Source organism: Porites lutea, chromosome 7, assembly GCF_958299795.1.
Source record: "Porites lutea chromosome 7, jaPorLute2.1, whole genome shotgun sequence".
In the NCBI taxonomy this organism is placed as follows: Eukaryota; Metazoa; Cnidaria; class Anthozoa; order Scleractinia; family Poritidae; genus Porites; species Porites lutea.
In genome coordinates, this window is record NC_133207.1 from 6,238,610 (window position 1) to 6,258,006 (window position 19,397).

Consider the following 19,397-nt stretch of genomic DNA (forward strand, 5'->3'; position numbering starts at 1 on the left):
CAAAAAAAGATCGGTCGGGTTTTCTCTTTTGTTTTTTCCGTTTTATTTTTACTTATATAACTTTCTCACTAAAGTAACTTCAATTTTAAAAACACCAAATGAAATTCGCTAGCACAAAGTTGATATCTGCGGACAACAGTTTTCTATCACTTGCTCAGCAGGCGTCATGGGCATTTAGTTTCCTATTTTGCAATTCAAAATAGTTTACGTTTTTGAAAGCAGTGATTACAGAAAAAAACATGGTGGAGCTGTTCGTTGATTCATGTCGATGATGGCAAAGTAACCTTTATTAAAGCAAAATGGAAAGGCTCTTGATGGATAAACATCAGATTTCTTGTTTTGTAACACTATGCGGTACATATAAATGATGTTCTCTAGCTGACGGATAAAGGAGGTTGAAATGCAGTTCAGGCCATCGGCTTCGTCTCTACTTTTTGCAGCTTGTTTGACGAGTAAGTCATATAGAATGTGCTTAAAATAAGAAGTTCATAAGATTACGATAATAAATAAAGGCGCTGCTACTATATAGCGAACTACGGGAAAGACTTAAGGAGCCTTAAAAAAGTTAATATCAAGTGGACGGCCAAAATACAGTCATATTTTACATGTATTCGGAATAACGCTGTATTGTTGCCATGTGAATAAGGTAAAATAACTTAGTCGATCCGATATCATGTCGCACTTTGCATTAATGAATTATTACATTTATTGAATTATTGAATTTCCAAGAAGCAAACACGTAATTAGAACAAAGTTTATTTGTTTGTGTGTTGAAGACAAATGACGTTATTTAGAGAGGGTGACACTTGCATTTTGACTGTGAGTTCCGATAACAGATAGACCTGCGGGCCTGTACTGACTGCTTCCAATTAATTAGAAACACGTTACTGATTGAATTGGAGTTCACGCATGTTGGTTTGAAAACACTAACCCACATGTGTCGCGTACTCAGGAGCTTGAAACGCAGACGAAGTCGAGGGAAACATCAGGTTCGAGGGAAAAACAAAACTAACCGTTTCCCTCGGGATCTGACATTAAGTGTACAATGCATGCAGTAAGTATAAGTTTGCAAGCAAGACCGGCGGGTTCGAATCTTACGATTCTCATCAGTGGTGGGATGGTTGAGGTGTACTCTCAACCATTCAGTATTGCTTGATTTGGTAGGAGTTTATATATCCACCCTGCTTCGTGCGGAGGATCGAAAATGGTGCGGTTTGATTGGCTCCTTGCAAAAAACTAATCAGGTTGCTGTAGGTTCGATTCCCGTTTTGTCAAAGTTAGTTTGTTTGTGATAAAGGGAAAAATTTAAAAAATAGGTGTTTTGCCTTGCTTTTTTGTCAAGTATAAAAACATCTCGTTAGAATGTTTATGATGTGTAATTGTTCCTGGAAATGGAGAGGAATTATGTATATTTTCGTTTGAATTTAAAGTAAGACTTGCATTTACTATACAGTTTAATTTGTACTGTACAGACTAATTTAGACATGAGAATCTTTAAACGGTTTCACTGGCACAGCATGGCACTGTGTGGCAAAAATAACGTGAATATCTGTAACGGAAGACAGACTGCACATATCTAACGGCGTGAAACAGTACATTAATCTTTAATGTTTTGTATATTTGCAGAGCTCAGAGTTGGTTTTATGAAAATGGTTGAAATAATAGATTTGGGGACTTTGTCAAACCCTTTATTAAACTATTGAACTTTTTCTGGAAAACAAATAATGTCTTGGTTCGTAAACCTAAACTGTGCGGAGATTTTTAAAAGTAGATACCAAAGATAACAGCAGCAACGGAAAATTATTATAATTTTGAGTAGACATATCTTATAAAAACGATACGCGCGAACTGAATAAATTGTCTGAGGTGTGCACATTAAAGTCTCTACTCAGCTATTTCAAAAAACATTGTCCGAAGAAAAGCAAAAAGCCTGTAAGCCAAGACCGAAAGGTAATATGGGATTTTTATAATGACTTGCTATAGGTCCTATAGGGGTTTAGAGGCCACTCAAGCGTCTGAGAAAAGGAAGGAACGTCTTTCTGTAAGTAAGCAGGCCTGGTAAGTGAGAGTATTTCTAAACGTTGGACAAGTCTTAACACAGATGTGGTTGGAGGGCCTTCAAATAGTAGAGAGCTTAAGCAATTAAATGGCGACAAAAGAGACCAGAAAAACAATGGGTTTAAATAAGCAAAACAACAACTTACAGCCAAATTCGTTGTATCGCGCTGCGTGTTTGCAAACTTCGAATGGGTTTTTCTGTTCCGTCAATTATTTGAGTGGGGGTGGAGTTCATGATGCAAATCACAATACAACGCATTCGCCCAGCTTGGCCCGCAAAAACAAAATTGAGAATGACCCAAAACTACGCAAGAATAGCGAAAGAAATCCCGATTAGGCCTTTCCCGATTGCGCTCGTAAAATCCTAAAAAAGTGCTGGCAAAAATGGCTAAAAAGTGCTCAAAATCTCAAAATAGTGCTCAAAAAGTGCTCAAAGTTGTGAACAGTTACCTCTAAGCTTTTCGTAAATATGTCAATTTTTACTGAAGTAATTAACAATCTATTTTGCGTAGTGTTATTTGACAGGTTGTTACGAAAGGTTGATAGAATATAGAACAATAATTTTTCTAGAAAAACTAAAGCCGGTTACAAATTGTAAATAAATTCAGCAGTACTAGCATCAGATGATTTAGAAATTTGAGATGACACACGCATGATACATCAGCCAATCAGAAACTTCTGTTCTGACGCTCAGTGAGGATAAGTCCACGTGCCTTTCCATGACAACGGTCTTTTATTCTTGACAACATCATTAGTTATTCAAATTTATGACCTGGAACACGATTCTCGTTGCGAGCGACACACAGTGTTTGCTTTAAAATGTTTTAGAAGACATAGGCTGCTCGAAATTTGCTCGAAATGTGAAATTTTGCTCAAATGTTGCCCAAAGTGCGAAAAAGTGCTTAAGGGTGCTCAAAATGCAAAATAGTGCTCCAAACTCAAAAAAGTGCTCAAAAAGTGCTCAGCGCAATCGGGAAAGGCCTAATCCCGATGATGACACGAATTTTTGTTGAAGGCAGGAGGCATTGCTTTATTTTTGCAAGAGATAAGAATAAGAAAGATCATAAAAAGCTTCGAAGAAAACTAGTCGATCAAGGTCCGGATCGGAATGCACCAATCACAAGTAAACATGTGTTTCCTAATAGGTTCGCTAAGATGATTGACGGAACAAAAAAAACCAAAATTCCTTCGAAGTTTGCAAAACGCGCAGCGCGATATAACGAATTTGGCTATAATTTGCACGTGCGTCACGCTTTATCACGTGGCCGTTTTTGCACGACTACGGCTTGAAATGTCTCACGTTTTATGGGGGGAGTGAACAGCCGACCGCAATTTTTTTTTTAACTTAAAACTAGTCCTTTAGAATTCGTTTCCAGAAAAATCGACATTATTTCTAAATGTTGAACGAGCTTGAATAAAGGAATGAAATCAATAAAGTTTTTTTTTATGCTAATCTCATGAAAGTTACGAACCATTAAATTTCATGTTATGTACATGTACAGTGACCCTAAATTTGATTTAAAAAAATGTTAGTTATACTTTATTCTAATGTTGACTGACTTGTAGGTTGATGCTTGCGGGCGGTCGTTAGTGACGACCACAGTTTTTAAAAAGAGAGTTTCGCAAATGACTGCTGGTGCTAACTTAAGACTGGTTCGCTTGTGGTAGTGACGGCAAGGGGCTAGTTGACTGAGTATACTGGGTTTCGCATGCCCAGTAGTTTAAGAGAAATTTAGCTATCCAAGTTTTCGGCTGTTTGCTTGCAATCAAGGGAATTGATCACATTTGTGTGAAACTTAAACTTTTAAATCGCCCACTTCGGAACACAAAAATTATCTAATCTCGTGACATCTTTGTATCGCAGGTGTCGTCACCTTTTGCAAATAGTATAGTCAGCTAAAATTCTTAAAAGACGAAGTATCGCCGCCTTTCTACGCGGTTCTTCCCTGTCTGAAATTAAATGTAAAACCTTTTTAGCTAAAATAAGCTAAAACAGTCATCCAACTTGCTTGAAAAAGAAACTGACTCACCCGTTATTATTCTTAATGCTGTGATGAGTATTTTTGATTTTATGTAATTGCTAACTCACCTGCCAAAAACAGAAGAAGTGTTCTCTCCATTTTATCGCTTGTTGAAAGCAATTTCCAAGCCTTTTTGAAGTTTTAAGGCAGGTTGTATTGGAGTGGCTGAAACAGCACTGAGCGAAATGATACAGTTTACGAAAACAATGTTGTCGATATTGACCTAAACAACTCTGTGCGATATTATGCAAATATTCTTCGTTGGACACACTGAATGGAAATTAGTTGACCCTGGCGAAAAGAGACCAATGAACCTGTGGTCAAGCAAAGAGATGCGTAATTTACACCCTGGAAGTTTGAATCGCTTTTCACCTTACATATTTTTAATAGAAGCCGGAATATTGAATTTGCAGTAACTTCTGGCAGTCTGCGTTTGAAGGTCGTTATTAGAAATAGCATTGAGATATGTAGTATAATCGCAGCTGCGTGATCTTTGACTCGTACATGAGTGGAGATTAAGGGCTTGTTTTTGTACTGTTGTAAAACTTAGTATGCAGTGTTTTTTGTTGTTTTTACATGATAATCTCGACTGAAAAAGAAAACCACTGAGTGAAAAAAAAACCTTAAGTTACAAAATAATGCCTGGTTTTCTCTTTTGCTAGATAAAGGATGACAGGTAAATGAAAGTTTATTTACCTAATTATTCCTTTGTTTTTGTCTGTTGTTGTTTATTCCCATGCATCTGAATCAGTAAAATTTTGATCATTATTCAGAAGAAAAAAAAGATCGGTCGGGTTTTCTCGTCTTTTTCCGTTTAACAAATAGATTCCATGTTGCCGTGCGTTTGTTTATGATCACAGATGACGCCAAAATGTGGTAAAAACAAAGAAGTGGGACACGAGCCGCAGGCGAGTATGTCACTAATGTTTTAACCACATTTTGGCGTCATCTGTGATCTGTTACTGAAGAGACGCACAGCAACATGGAATCTATTTGTTAAACGGAAAAAGACGAGAAAAGCCGACCGATCTTTTTTGTAAATAGCTCCTGCTAAGTTTTTTTAGGCTTTCACTTGCTTTAATCCGAAATAATGTCACAAACATTTTCAAAACCGCGCGCCTTGTTGAACAAAACAATCAAAACAAGTTTTCCGTGATGTCATTCATGTATCTGTCCTCTGATAGATCATGGGCAACGACCAATCACAGCGCTCGTAGCATTCACATCATTGTATAATTTAGTTTTACTTATATAGATGGTTTTCATAGTGACGTCATCAAATTGTAAAGTCAAAATAGCGAGGTTTTACGAATTCTTAATTAAACTAGGTTGAAGGTAAACAAAATATAAATCTTTGTACAAGTTTCCAGTCCAGCAGCACGTTCCATTTCGAAAATACAGCAATTTGAACTTCCGAGTTTTCACAATGCGTGACACTAAAATAGGAATGCTGCCTCGTTGAAAAAAGTCTCTCCTCTTGATTTTCAGCAGTATAACCATTTCAAGTATTAAAAGATATGATTATGTGCACAAAGGTGCGTGAAACACTCGGCAAATAACTCAGAAACTGTGGGCCACAGTGACCTGAGACTTGGAAAAAGTGTTTAGATATTTGTCTTTCAACATTTCATTTTCTTGGTTTCTTCCACTGGACGGTTTCCAATTTATTTTTTTGCTGCGTGACAGTGAAAACGATCTATAACTTTCTTCCTAAAGTTACTTCAGTTTTAAAAACACCAAATTAAATTCGCTAGCACAAAGTCGATATCTGTGGACAACATTTTTCTATCACTTTCACAGCAGCCGTCATGCGGGCATTCAATTTTTTTTCCTATTTTGCATTTCAAAATAGTTTACGTTTTTGAAAGCGGTGATTACAGAAAAAACATGGCGGAGCTGTTCGGTGACCCATGCCGATGATGGCAAGGTAGCCTTTGTTAAAGCAAAATGAAAAGGTTCTTGAAGGATAAACATCAGATTTCTTGTTTTTTAACACTATGCAGAACATATGAATGATGTTCTCTAGCTGTTCAGGCCATCGGCTTCATCTCTTTTTCTTGCAGCTTATTTAACGAGTAAGTCCGTCATAATGTGCTTAAGAAGTTCGTAAAATTATGACAATAAATAAAGGCGCTACTGCTATATAGCGAACTAAGAGAAAGACTTAAGGAGCACTGAAAAAGTTAGTACTAAGTGGACTGCCAAAATACATATTTGGCATGTATTCGAAATAACGCTGTGTTGTTGCCTCGTGAGTAAGGAAAAATATCTTAGTCGATCCGATATCATGTCGTACTTTGCATTAATGAATTGTTACATTGAATTATTGAATTACTAAGAAGCAAACACGCAATCAGAACAAAGTTTATTTGTGTGCGTGTTTGTAGAAAAATTACGTTATTAAGAGTAGGTGACACTTGCAATTTAACATGTTCAGTTCCAACCAATTAGAAACACGTTCCTGATCGAATTGGAGTTTAGCATGTTGTGTTTTGAGGATCAGGGGAGAAAACTAACTCACATGTGTTTGTACCCCCCACCCCCAACCCCCAACAAAAAATATTTCTTTTATTTTCGTGTTACTAGCCATGCAACTAAGAAGAGGTCTTTTGTTTAACTCCACTCTTTACGTTGCTTAATTTGTTTCTATAAGCAAGTAATTGGCCCATTTCGGTCAGTAATATTTACGGGTTTAAATGAAGTTCCGGTTAATTGATGGATCAAATGTCATTTCAATACAAAAGAGAAAATGATCTGATTCGCATAATTAATTTATATTTACATAACATGTTGTCCTGTAGCTACTTTGTCCTTTGCTTGGTAACGTTACTGGTAGTTATATGACCTTATATTTATTTGTTAAGGCTTGGAATTGTGTAAAATGGAGCAAATGCTCTTTACATGGGATTATTTTAAAGTCACGTGTAGGGAAGTTCACTTACAGTCATTACATTATTACGTAAATTTCGAAGGTGGGTATATGGCATTTGTTGTTTCAACTGCGGGATTTAACACCTGAAAAGTCATCCCTTTTCCTGGTTGGCCAGAAAACTCGGTAGAAGGAGTACTGCGTCGGTATCGCAGAGGTCATTGGATCTAATCCCGTTCAAGCATAACTGAGATATATGGAATTAAATTAATAATTTCGCGAACAAAATTTTAGATTTGGAGAACACTTTTCCAACAGATACTAATTTTTATTTAGATAATTCGCTTTAGTAAAGTAAGTTTACGCCTTAAAAGACGTCACAATCACCTTTTTATAGTGTTCGTTGGTTGTGCTTTTTTCCCTTAGGTCTAATTCCAGAAAAATATGCAGCAGACCCGATGATTGGTCACTGTAACATGACGTATTTTGTTGCAGAAGGACAGAAGTGTCAGAGGATGATGATGTCAAACTTAAAACACAAAACCAATGCTAACTGCAAGTACGTCTAGCCTTCCATTTACTGAACTTGATCTAGATCAATTTAGATTTCTGGGAAACTGCCCACGTACCCCTCCCCTAAGCCAACAGTTTGCCTTAAGTGGGAAGTAAGTTATAATGTTGACTTAGGGAAGGGGTAGGTGGTCAGTTTTTTAGAAACCTAAATTGATCCCTTGACCCTTTCTGACATTTTTCTTCTGGTGGCAGTAGAAGAACCTCCCTGACTAAAAGTGGGGATGACGATAATGATAGCGATTCCAGAGCTGCAAATTGTCAGTTACGGGGCTACTCACATACCGTATTTATTCGATTAACCGCCCTGGGCGCTTATTAAATTTTTGGAACGTGATTGTGGGCGCTTATTAAATTTTCACCATTTTCAGCAAGTGTAGTATGTTTATTTTGCAACAAAACAGTAAATACTAATAAGTAACAAAGCAAGATTTCCATAAAATACTCTGAAGTATTCGGGGAAGTCTCTTATTACTACTTAACAGTATTCAATTTCAATTTCAATCTCATTGTCACTCAAGTGGATGTGGTGAGGGTGGGCGGTTATTTGAGTTTAATTGGGAGGGGGAGGGGTGGAGTGGGCGCTTATTAACTTTTTCTGCCTTTAGGATGGGCGCTTATTCGAGGTGGGCGCTAATCCGAGGTTGGGCGATTTTTCGCATAAACACGGTATATAGACTATACGGGTATCAAGATACAGTAAAACCCGCGACTAAGAACCTGGTTTTTAAGAAACTGTTAAGCTAAAATTTGTCATTTAGGTTAGTCAATACAAGAACCTGTTCAGCCTAAAATTTGAATCAGGTTCTTACTTTCTAAAATCTATTCTATTCTTCAGAAAATATGAACCTATTTAAGAATCTAAATAGCCTAAATTTGTGCTAATTTCCATATTTGTAAGAACCTATTTAGGCTAACTTGGGAAAATGCAGGTTCTTAGTCGCGGGATTTTTACTCTATGCTTTTTGCCTCTGACTCTGGAAAAGGGAACAATAATCACTTTATATCTCTGGAAGATGGGTATATTTTACTTCAGTTTAACTCTGGAACAGTGTCGATTTTTTCCCCATAATTCCTGATTATCCTTGATCAAGCTTTGGTGCCAACTCGCAGACTAATTAGTTAGTTTCTGAAACAGGGTCGCAAATTTTAAAAGACGGAATCCATCAAAGACTCGACTACGCATCCCTATAGTAATTTAAATTTAAGAAATAATTATTTATAGTAATTTCAATTTAATTCAAGGGAGGAATTTCAATTTTAGTGGGTCATCAGATTATTAGTCAGTTTAATTACTTTCAAGTGTTACCCTCTTTAAATAAAGTGTTTATCACCGGCATCATCATCATCATCATCATCATAATGGTCTTCATCATCCTCAAGGAAGTACCCCTGCGGAAAGTAACCTGACTCGATTTGAACTCTATGACCCTTTTAAAAGTGAAACATCAAAAACTTTCCATCTGCTTGAGTTCGTTAGGTAGTAGCAGTGACGTCATCAATATTGAACGTGTAACTTGTCACTTTAATCGCTTTATGTTAATGTCATATCGCTTTTTCACAGCCTTGAATATCAGAGTCAAACGTCATGCTTAACGCGTCACGTATCATCTTGCCTCACGGATCTTTACTCTGGCTTTGTGCTAGCTGTCACATCCTTGCTAAAGCTGTTGAGTTACCACTGTGGAGATTTACAAGTAGATCCAGCCTTGATAAACCAGTTCTTGTTCAGCCAGATTCAATGCAGGTCCGACGTTTTCTCTAGAACTGTGCAATGTTGGGATAAGTTTCGCGATAGATTCAACAACGACAAGGCAGATTCCAGACTCTGCAGGTAGGAAATAAACTCTTGCCACATTATAAGAAACAAGACTGGGCCTTAGACGAATTCTCTGTAGCATTTAGCAACAAAAACGTAAAACTTGTTTTGAAACATTGCTGCAAAACGAGTTTAATAGCGACGTTGCGCGTTATACCTGTCTCCCAACAAATCACGTTGTTGCAAGGTGCAAAAAGTTGTTGCGGAAGAAGAGAAAAGTTCTAGTTTTTACAATAAAATCTGTACACGTTGCGCCTTTTACAGGCCCAAGATAAAATTGTTTTGCAGAAAATGACGTGGCCCCCGTGCATACAAGAAATGATTCTGGCTAGCATCCTTTTCTGGCAAAAAAAAACATATCATGGAATGATTGATTTCCATTACAATTTTAATTTATTCAGCCTCTTACTCGTTTCTAACTTGATCGTTACAAACTGAGCCAAGAATAAGGTTTTTCTTAATGTCAGGTTGCTCTAGAGGACGTTTTCTTGGAGGTAAAGTGCCATGTTATCCTACTGTATTTCAACCAAGATTTACATGAATCAGCGCAAAAGTGAACCTTTAACACATTGCCAGAATAAAATATATTATGCATGGTGTGGCCCGTGTTTATATTAACATAAAACAACAACAGAAGTGTCAAATTCGCTAATGGTCTAGTTAAGATCGGCATAACCAGTTTGTGGATTGGAAGAAATGCGGATATTGTTCTGGGCATGTGCTGATAAAATGTTTTTTGATTTTTCGGCCATACTCTTGTGTAGGGATTATGCTGAAGCAAAGGACTGTGTGACACAGCAAGCAAAGACTGGGTGTGCAATTGGACAGTACATCAATAGGGACCTGTTTAACCCTTTTTGCACTTACAATACAGATCCACCATTGAACAGCTCAGGTACAACGTTCAACTGTCTTTGTTTTCTCACTGTAACCCCCTGCAAATGATTGCCGAAGATTGAGATACAGCTAGAGATAACTTTTGATATTCAAATTGAAATATTTTAATATTTTACCTTATGTAACAAGAGTTTAAGGCATTTTACGATTAGCATTGAAATTAGCAATTTGACTTGAATTAGTGAAGAGGAATTTTGTCCCACTCGGTTTTTGGCGATTTAAAGCAATATTTCTACACTACTGCGAGGTGCTTTTTCAAGAAAGTTGTACGTTCTATCTGTAAAGTTTTCATGGAAGATTTCAGTTAATTATGTTGCTTCCTTTCCTCACCTTTCTATTGTTATTATTTTTTTTTTTTTGCAGGACCGATAGTCTTGATTGGTCGTTGCGATACTCAGAAGTTTGCATCCTCTGCTTATTCTTGCCAGAGAGAGATGATGACCAAATTAGCAAGAGCAGACAGTGGAAGCTGTCGGTAACAGAAAAGTCATTCACTTAGCTCAGTATAAAAACCTAACTGTTAATTACATTATCGCCCTCAGAACTCCGATCCTTTTGGCCAGCGCCACGGATTGGCTGCTCAGGTTGGGGTCCAAAGATATAAGGGACATTAGTACTGTCTGTTTGTAAAATGGAAAGCTACTGTGCTTGCGCGTTATCTTGGTCAGGCCAGAGCTCTCGATTCGTGACACTGACCTCAAGGAACGCAGCTCTAGGGACAAGAATGAAGCACTTCGGCGAATATAACATGCCTGGTTACTTGACTCTTCTTGTAGAAACGCGCTTTCTTAAAATCAAGTCAAAATAAAAACAAAAATACTTAAAATCCCTGGTGAGAGTTTTAGATTCAGTATCACAGGTACATCAAAGACTCAGGCTAGCTTTTGCGCCGCCGAATAGTGCTTCTGTTTACACATAAGGGCGCTTATGGCGGCGCGATTTCTACGACGGAGCAAAGCTGCGCCGCGCGGATCTCAAAAGTAGAGTTTCACACTTCGGACAGGTTTCATGCCTTACACTTTTGCAGTGTGAACACCTATTCGGCCCGTCCCGGAAGTAAAGAAGTAGGAGCAAGGCTTGGAACCAACTCTGCCGGAAGTAAATATTCGAGAGTGAGGACTGGAATCTGGTGCACTAAACCCTCTCGGCCAACCGGGCCGGCACGATGTTCGATGTGTGTGAACGACTTGTGCAGCCCCGAGTCGTAGCTGGTCACACTATACCGGATAGCTTCCGGTGTCGTGTGAACATAGCCTCAATACTCGAAAAGAGAGGACATTTTCTTATACTTTTCAACTTTTCTTTTCGTAGGGACCAATATGATAGGCTAAAGTCTTGCTTGTCATCGATCATGGAAGAATGTCTTACTGGAACGTCGCTCTCTGCCCTCCAAGATAAAGTCCGTGAACTAGTGCAAACAGTACTTTACCACTGCGGTTCTCTTATTGCAGAAAACTTGTCGATCGATTCCTTACTAATGAATATACTTAATTGCAACAAAAGTATGTTTCAAACGTCCGTCCAATGCTGGGATGAATTTAGGCTGAGGCTGCTACTGAACAAATTTGACAAGCAACTTTGTGTGTAAGTTTCAATTTTTGTATTGCAGTTGACAATACTCCATAGTACTCTAAATATGTGTTTAAATAGTAGAAACTTAACAAGCACAGTATCATAAAATCACTAAAGTTCGTTTTTACGTGACCTCAATGCGGCCATATTGGTGCACAAAGAAATAAAACAGTGGCCATGTTGGTGTACCAAAAAGACACTTTGGGATTGAACTATTTTGGAAACTTCTTTACCAAATTAAATCATTTTGCGATTTTTTTGAGTAAGAGGGAGATCAAATGATAAATGATCTTAGTACAGTGTATTTACCAAATCAGTGAACAGCAATTTTCGCGCGTGTTGATTGGCTCCCGTAACTCGGGAATATCCTTGGCTATTCACCGTTTTGCGATCGGAGCTAAGGTGGCGTTTCAAGACATTTTGGAAAGACGAAACAAATACCAAGAAAGCGACGAACATTGGCTTGTCAGTGTTTACTGGTAGGTAGAAAATCGTTTTCATGCTGAATTTGCAACAAAATGGTAAAACTGCGCTTGACAAAATCCCCGAAATGTTTTAAAATTTAAACAAAGTTCCCACTAAGTGACGTTTTTAATTTACAAATGTTTATTTTTTATTCTTATCCGACTGATTTGGTAAATACTAAACCAACTATCCCCCTCAGGGTCGGTTCGTAGCTCTAAATGTATACCTCTACGCTTCGCATCTCGGTATATCAACACCACTATTCCCCTTTTCTTCGGGGGATAGTTGTATACTATTCCAGAAAAACTAAAGCGACCGTAACGTATGGAATGAACAATTTTAATGGTTAGAAGTGGATGTTTAGGTGTGTACTCGTGACACTGAAACAAATGACGCTTCTCGATTTCAAATTTTGTAAACCAAAGGTTATCTTTCATAATGGAATTGTAGATTGCATGAAGTTTGATATCTTCTGGACTAAGCAAGCTGTGCGTAAAAAAGAGATACCACCATTGCGATGGGTTCCAAAAGGAGTGGTTCAACTGTACACAGGTTGTTAAAATACCCTTGCTAATAAACGTTCCCTGGATACAAGAGATTTTTCATGCGCGGTTTCCGGTTACCATCAAGTCTCATACGGCTTCGCTCTTCGCGTGGCTTTGGCCTTCGGTCGAGGATGTGCCAGCCTGCGGCCGACCTCGAAGCATCCCACCGCACGCGACAAAAAACTTCTGGTCCTGGTTGTTGAAACGTTGAACAGCGTTATCCATCGGATAAATCACTATCAAGCGGATAAGTATTAGGACAAACAATTGCGCTATCCAATTGATAGAGATTTATCCAGTGAATAGCGTTATCCGAATTTTGAACCACTAGGGCCTGGTAACCAGGGTATAATAACAACTTCTAATATTTGAATATTTGTACCAATTGCTGCCTGAGAATGATCAGAAGACCTTTCACTTGTTCTAACCTTCCTCATCACGTTCTTCACACTCAATGCTACTCACGTTGTGTTACAGGGACTATGCTCGTTCTAAGCAGTGTGTCTTAAAGGCTGTCAAACAGGGATGTGCTATTGGCGATCTAATGGAAGAGGATCTTTATAACCCATTCTGCATTGATGGCATAGATCCACTTAGCGTGCCACCTGCTTCAGGTGTGTCCTTTTCTCTGTGGGTTTGACGCATTAGTTTTCGAAGTTGACAGGAACTATTTTCTCCAGCTCCAAGACTAGTTTATGACATAGCTAGAATATACACTTAAACAAATTCAATAACGCGAGCGTGTTTCATATTCCCATTGAGTACGTTGATGACGTCAACAAATTAAAACCTTGACTTCTTGTGAGCTTCGCAATCCTCTTCGCTGCATTCAATTACAGTTCACAAAGAAGCATTTACCTGTGTTTTATCATGTCTGTAATCTAAAGAGAAACACTTTTGAATTTGTTAACAGATAATAGGGGAATTGAGGTGAGTGCTATCGTTACTGTCATCTGTGCAAGTATAGCGTGTGCAAATCCTCGAGATGCAACCAGCGGTAATTGCTTTTAGTATATACTAAAACAGTAGATACTGTTTTTCTCGATTTGATTGGTTACTCAAAGTAAAACGGCAAGAAAACGCGACGTCCGTTCGGTCATTTGCGCGCCAAAATTGTAATCGTCGGCAGCAGTAAATGAGTTAAAAACCATGATTTACTAACCACCTCCACTTCGTAGTGCTAGGAACGCATATTGAAACATCTTTATCAATATCTATTAGTGGTTTATTTTTTCGTACAAAGAATGTTTAAAGATTTATGGAAGGCTAACTTAAGCGTAATCATTATGTGTTTGTGATATTCCGAAGGCTGTTTTTGAACATTGATGATAGAGAGAGGCTTCAAGTGTACACTCACTTAAAGCAAAAAATTATTAGACGTTACTCCAACTAGAACTTACTTTTCCTTAGTAAATGCATTGAAAAAACGTGCGGTGGCCGCGCGGGGATACGAGTTTTATCTTCGAGTGCTGACAGTATCTCTCACTCGTTCGCTTCGCTCACTCATGAGAGATACTTTCAGCGCGAGAAGATAAAATTCGTATTTCCAAGCGGCCATATAATCAGTTCTGTTTATTTTATAGATACTGATGAAATTCCTACATGAAACACTTTTTTTTTATTCATTTTCGAAACAGCAAAATAGTGTAATTAAAGTGGTCACCTATCGGTAAATGCCTGTCACAAAAATGTTATGAAACTCAGATATAAAGTTATAAAGGAGAAATAAAGACAATGATACTTAGTAACCTGAGCGGGAAGCTCTCTTGTAATTGGCTAATCATGTTAGTAACCATGGCGACAGCAATAACCTCACACGTGAAAGATAAAAATAGTATATTCACTACTGCGCGCGATGATCATGAAGATATGATTTTTTAGTAAAAGGAAAAATCCTGGTATTTCAACAGTATCTATATAATAAAATTGTTTGTACGGGAACTAAAGTTCATTTATTGCATTTCCTCTTGTTTTTTCTTTGCAGCTCTTCCTTCAAGTCAATTCAACTTTGTTTGCACAAATGCATATTTTTACGAAAAGGCAGTTACGTGTGAAGATGACTTTTTAAACGCTCTTTATTCAACAAGAGTTATTACTAACTGCAGGTTTGTGTAATCTTGCAATGTGCAGTTTTGATTAGTTGATCACCGTTTCGTAAATATTTCTTCTAGGTATGATAAACTTAAGCACTTTTAAGTTTGTATAGAAACTTGTTTAACCCACGATGCTTAACGAATGTTCAATAGTGAATCCACTAAGCCGCCTGTTTTTTTTTTCTTGTTTGTTTGTTTCATCCTAGAAAGCAATCTCAGTCTTTTCTAGACTGTCTAAAGGCTCATTTTGAACCTTGCGTCAGGCCACATTCTAATCCGGTATTATCAGAGGCATTGAGTACGCTGGTTCTGCAAAGCTTACAGGGGACCCAACTTCTATGCAGTTCGCCCATACAGCAAATCACGTGGGATGACCTTCCTCCACTCCTTCGATCGGTTGCATCGTGTGAAAATGAGTTTACTTCGGAAGCAGCTAGTTGTGGAAAAACTTTTCGTTCAAAGTTCATTCCGGTTCCTTCACCATTGTGTGAAGAGTTTGAGGACGCCAAGAAGTGTATAGACAAGGCTAGAGAATCTCACTGTTCATTTGGCTTTCAGGCCAGGGAGACACTCAAGGGAAAATCAAATCCATTTTGTGACAACAGAACCCGAACGCTATTCAACGACGATAGCATCTGCGAGAAAGTAGATTTAATACTGTCATTCTTCAGTGTTATATTAGTTTTATCAAATAACCTATTTTAAATGGGAATTAATATAAGATATCCATCTTTTAATCTGAATTTTCCGTTGAAAAAATTTTTGGCCAATAATACAACACTCATAGCATTCAGGTATTCATTCGCCAATATTATATTAGCGGTGCCCCACGCCAGTGCGCGCGAGCGGAGCCTCATACTTAAGAAAATTTGAGAATCTATCTATCCGACAAAATTTGGTAATAACGTCAGCGTACGACCGAACGCTGGCCGTACAGCCTTTAGGGGAGGGGGAGGGGAGTCTGGAATCAGCCCGTCGGGGGAGAAATATGTTATAGCTGAGGTAAAAGTTTTGCATTTCAAGCACCCTGCTCGTTTCGGCGGTAAATCACATGGCCGCCCGAACTTTTAGAGGAAAAAAAACGAGTCTTTCTTTCCACTAAATTTTAATGTCCACATTAACTTGCATAACAGGGAAAGAGCTAGAGCGAGCAATGAATAACAACGGAGACCAATTTCGTTGGAAGAAAAACATGAAAATTGTATAGCGGCGGTGAGAGTGTGCTGCACGTGCAAAGTTTTTTTTTGCTTATTAGAAAAAAGGGTGCTGCACGTGCAAAGTTTGTTTGTTCTTGTGTTTTCGCATTGTTTATAGTATTACTCGATTTTATATTTTCTTTGAGGAAACTATAAATATTACAGAGAGCTTCGCTTTTAGCCGCGGCTAAATCTATATTAATATTAGTTTTGTCATACGTATTCCTATTTTAAATGGGCAGTGATGTAAAATATCCATGTTCAATCTGGAGCTTCAATTGAAAAATGTTTGCCATAGCATTCTGGTATTCATTCGCCAGTGTTTTAATAGCGTTGTCATGCATGTACATGTTCCGATTTTAAATGGGAAGTAATATAAAATATCTCTGTTTTCCGGGGGGTAGTCCTGAGAATTCTTGGCGGTGGAGTGTCGCCTTGTTCTCCAAATCCTGACCCTATTTCCGACCAAAAAATGTCATTTTCCACGACCGTTTTGAGACCTCAGTGGCTTCTAAAATCCATACCCGTTTTCAGACCTGGCTCACAGACTTAAATTACAACATCATTACTTATATAAGATGGCCAAAAAAAAGATTTCTTAAAATCAGTTGCAAATTCGCATATTTAATACTCTTTCTTTCTTTCTCATTTCGAATTGGAACGAAAAATACTTTCATACACACCCGAGGTTCACTCAAAAAGCATTTCCGAGCATTTTTTTTTTGTACCTAATATTTATTGCTAGATTCAGGTATTCAAAAATCCTGTAGTTATGACCTAAGGGACTGTTAACATGAAGGGAGGAAGAATTTAGCACCAAGAAAAAATCCTCGAAGGCAAGAAAACTTTCCGTTGGATTCACATGCAGAAATTTCGCTCCTAGCTTGTAGTCACCACTGATTACGTAGAAGAGGAATTAGCGGGTAACAATAACAGAAATACAGTTTGGATCCTTCAGCTCTCGGTACTGGCGTTAATAACTACTTTTCAGCAGAATTATCACAACTTCACCTTGTAGTAACTCCAAACGAAATGGTCGGCCTTCAATGCCGTGATTATCCACTTAACGAACCGCTGCCATCTTTGTCTTGTTTTTCCATAGTACCAGGATCTTCGCACCTCTCAGCTAAGAAGATTCTAGTACTAGAGAGATATCCTATCGCTAGGACCAGTGCAACCCTTTTCAGGTAAACTGGATACAGAAAACTATAGAAAACATGTGGCGCTAGCATGATGATCTGCCTTTAAGGATCTTCCTGGTGCTAGAGGATCCTCCTACGTCCATTTAAACAGCCATTTTGACGATAACATAATTTGACTACCTGAAGTCCTTTTGTTTTCCTTTGTTATTTAAATCTAGTATCCCCGTTAGGTATAAACAACAATAGCGGGAATTTGCACAAGAAAGCAATATCTCGAAATTTGGAATTTGAAGTCAAATGGCTTGGGTTTTTGTGTAAATGGATTTCTGTACCATACTCCACACACTATTTTAGATATAATAAACAACCATGATATAGTTTCTATTATTTTTATTCTTAAAGTCACCAGCTTTAGATTATATAATGGGCTGTATATTACCCTTTTGTAAATATAAAAAATATTATAAAGATGTCAAATATACAAAAATTTCTGAAAGAAATGCAAAACACTGATTAAAAATGAAGCATCCATACTAGGCTCGGTCCGAAGCCATGGCTGTCTCGATTCGCCCACGATTCCTTCATTTGCCACCACAACATTACGGCTTCCGTAATGCAACAGCAGCCAAATATTGTTAATATCCAACGGCCAGTAGATAAATTTTGCGCTAGAGGAATCGCGGATGCATCGAGACACCCACGCCTTGATCTCCGGAAACCTTTGCTCGATGCAACTTGACGCGTTATAGAGAAGCGAACAAAGTGTTCTATTTATAATGATGATTATGATTGTAATGAGTAGTACCTCTCCCTATATTAACAGCACCGTGGAACATCTACGAAATGAATAAATGAGTGAGTGGTAATCACTCGGATTTCTTTGTATTTTGGATGAAAGTGCTACCTATACATGTCATAAATAACGGGAGTGCCATTTCTCAATTGCAAGGTGAACGTAAAATGGTGAAACCTACAAAGGCCACTGTGGGGCATCAATTGCTGGACGCAGAACGTAGCCGTTGTGAAGACGTACATTGTAGGGGTTTAATAAAAGCTGCTACTAAACTAAGAATTAAAATATGAGTTATCTTCATTTTTTCTTCTGACGCCCAGTTCTCACTAACGACGTAAGAGAAAAAGCTGCTCATTTTAACGTTGAAACGGCCTAAACGCACCCATCAAGTTTGAGTAGACGCAGCGAGAGAAATCAAACTTTTTTTTGGCTTGGGTGCGTTCGTGCTTGGGTTTGGACTATGTTCTGACCATAATGGTGAAAGGCCACACCGTTTGTTATAGTTCATTGGAAAACAACTTTTCGATCATAATTTTAAAGTATTACAACTCAGGAGTCAAGGATATTGAACTAGTTGAAGCATAAAAACTGGCTGATTGTATTCTTTACAGCTCGCCTAACTTCTCCCATTTTCCAAAAGTACAGAATTGGATTAAGCGTCGAATTCAGGAAAACAAGGGTGACGGTACATTGTCTAGCAAGAAAGAGAGGCGAAGACATAACCCTATTAGCAGAAAAAGCCACCACTATTCCATAAGGTAGATAGCAGACCACTAGCATCAGCTGCAACCACAGTGCATTGTAAACTGCTTTCCTGTATCTCATAAGGTTGACTGTAGCTCCTTGGCACGGTCCTCGTTTATTACCATCTTGCACTTGAGTTTTCCGATAACGAAGAATAAGAAAAATCTTGCTGTAAGAGGCGGTTGAGGTCAAAAGAAACAGCGATATTGTCATGTAGCCTCCCCAGAACGTTACGCGGTGATCCCAGAAAAACGTGGTGGTGCCGGCTGTGGCTCCGACCCAAAATACCGCGACAACCGCATACGTTCGCTTCATCGTCACTACTTGCCTATATCTTAGTCCCAGCACAAGTGCGAGGAGACGATCGACGCTTATTGCAGTCAAGGTACACAAAGATACCGAGATTAAAGTGTAGCCAGCTCCCAAAGACATCAATGTGTACCTACAAATTTCCCGTCGTCCGTGCAGGAACGAGATCCAAAACGCAACTGTTAAAGGCTCTGCAATGAGTCCAGCGCAGAGATCGGCTGTGGCTAGACAGCGAAATAAAAGTTTGGACGGTGAATGAAGGGATGATTCCCTATTAAGAGCAAATAGTATTATAGTGTTCCCT

General features: G+C 38.4%; 1 protein-coding gene across 1 annotated transcript; it reads left to right on the plus strand.

Annotated features, from left to right (window-relative positions):
* Positions 1-326: 326 nt before the first annotated feature.
* LOC140942856 (uncharacterized) lies at positions 327-15,664 on the plus strand. Its single transcript, XM_073391869.1, has 9 exons — positions 327-452; positions 7,375-7,507; positions 9,083-9,352; positions 10,102-10,232; positions 10,598-10,709; positions 11,546-11,818; positions 13,294-13,430; positions 14,801-14,921; positions 15,116-15,664. The coding sequence occupies exons 1-9, from the start codon at positions 401-403 to the stop codon at positions 15,612-15,614; spliced, it is 1,728 nt and encodes a 575-aa protein (XP_073247970.1). The 5' UTR covers positions 327-400; the 3' UTR covers positions 15,615-15,664.
* Positions 15,665-19,397: the final 3,733 nt, after the last annotated feature.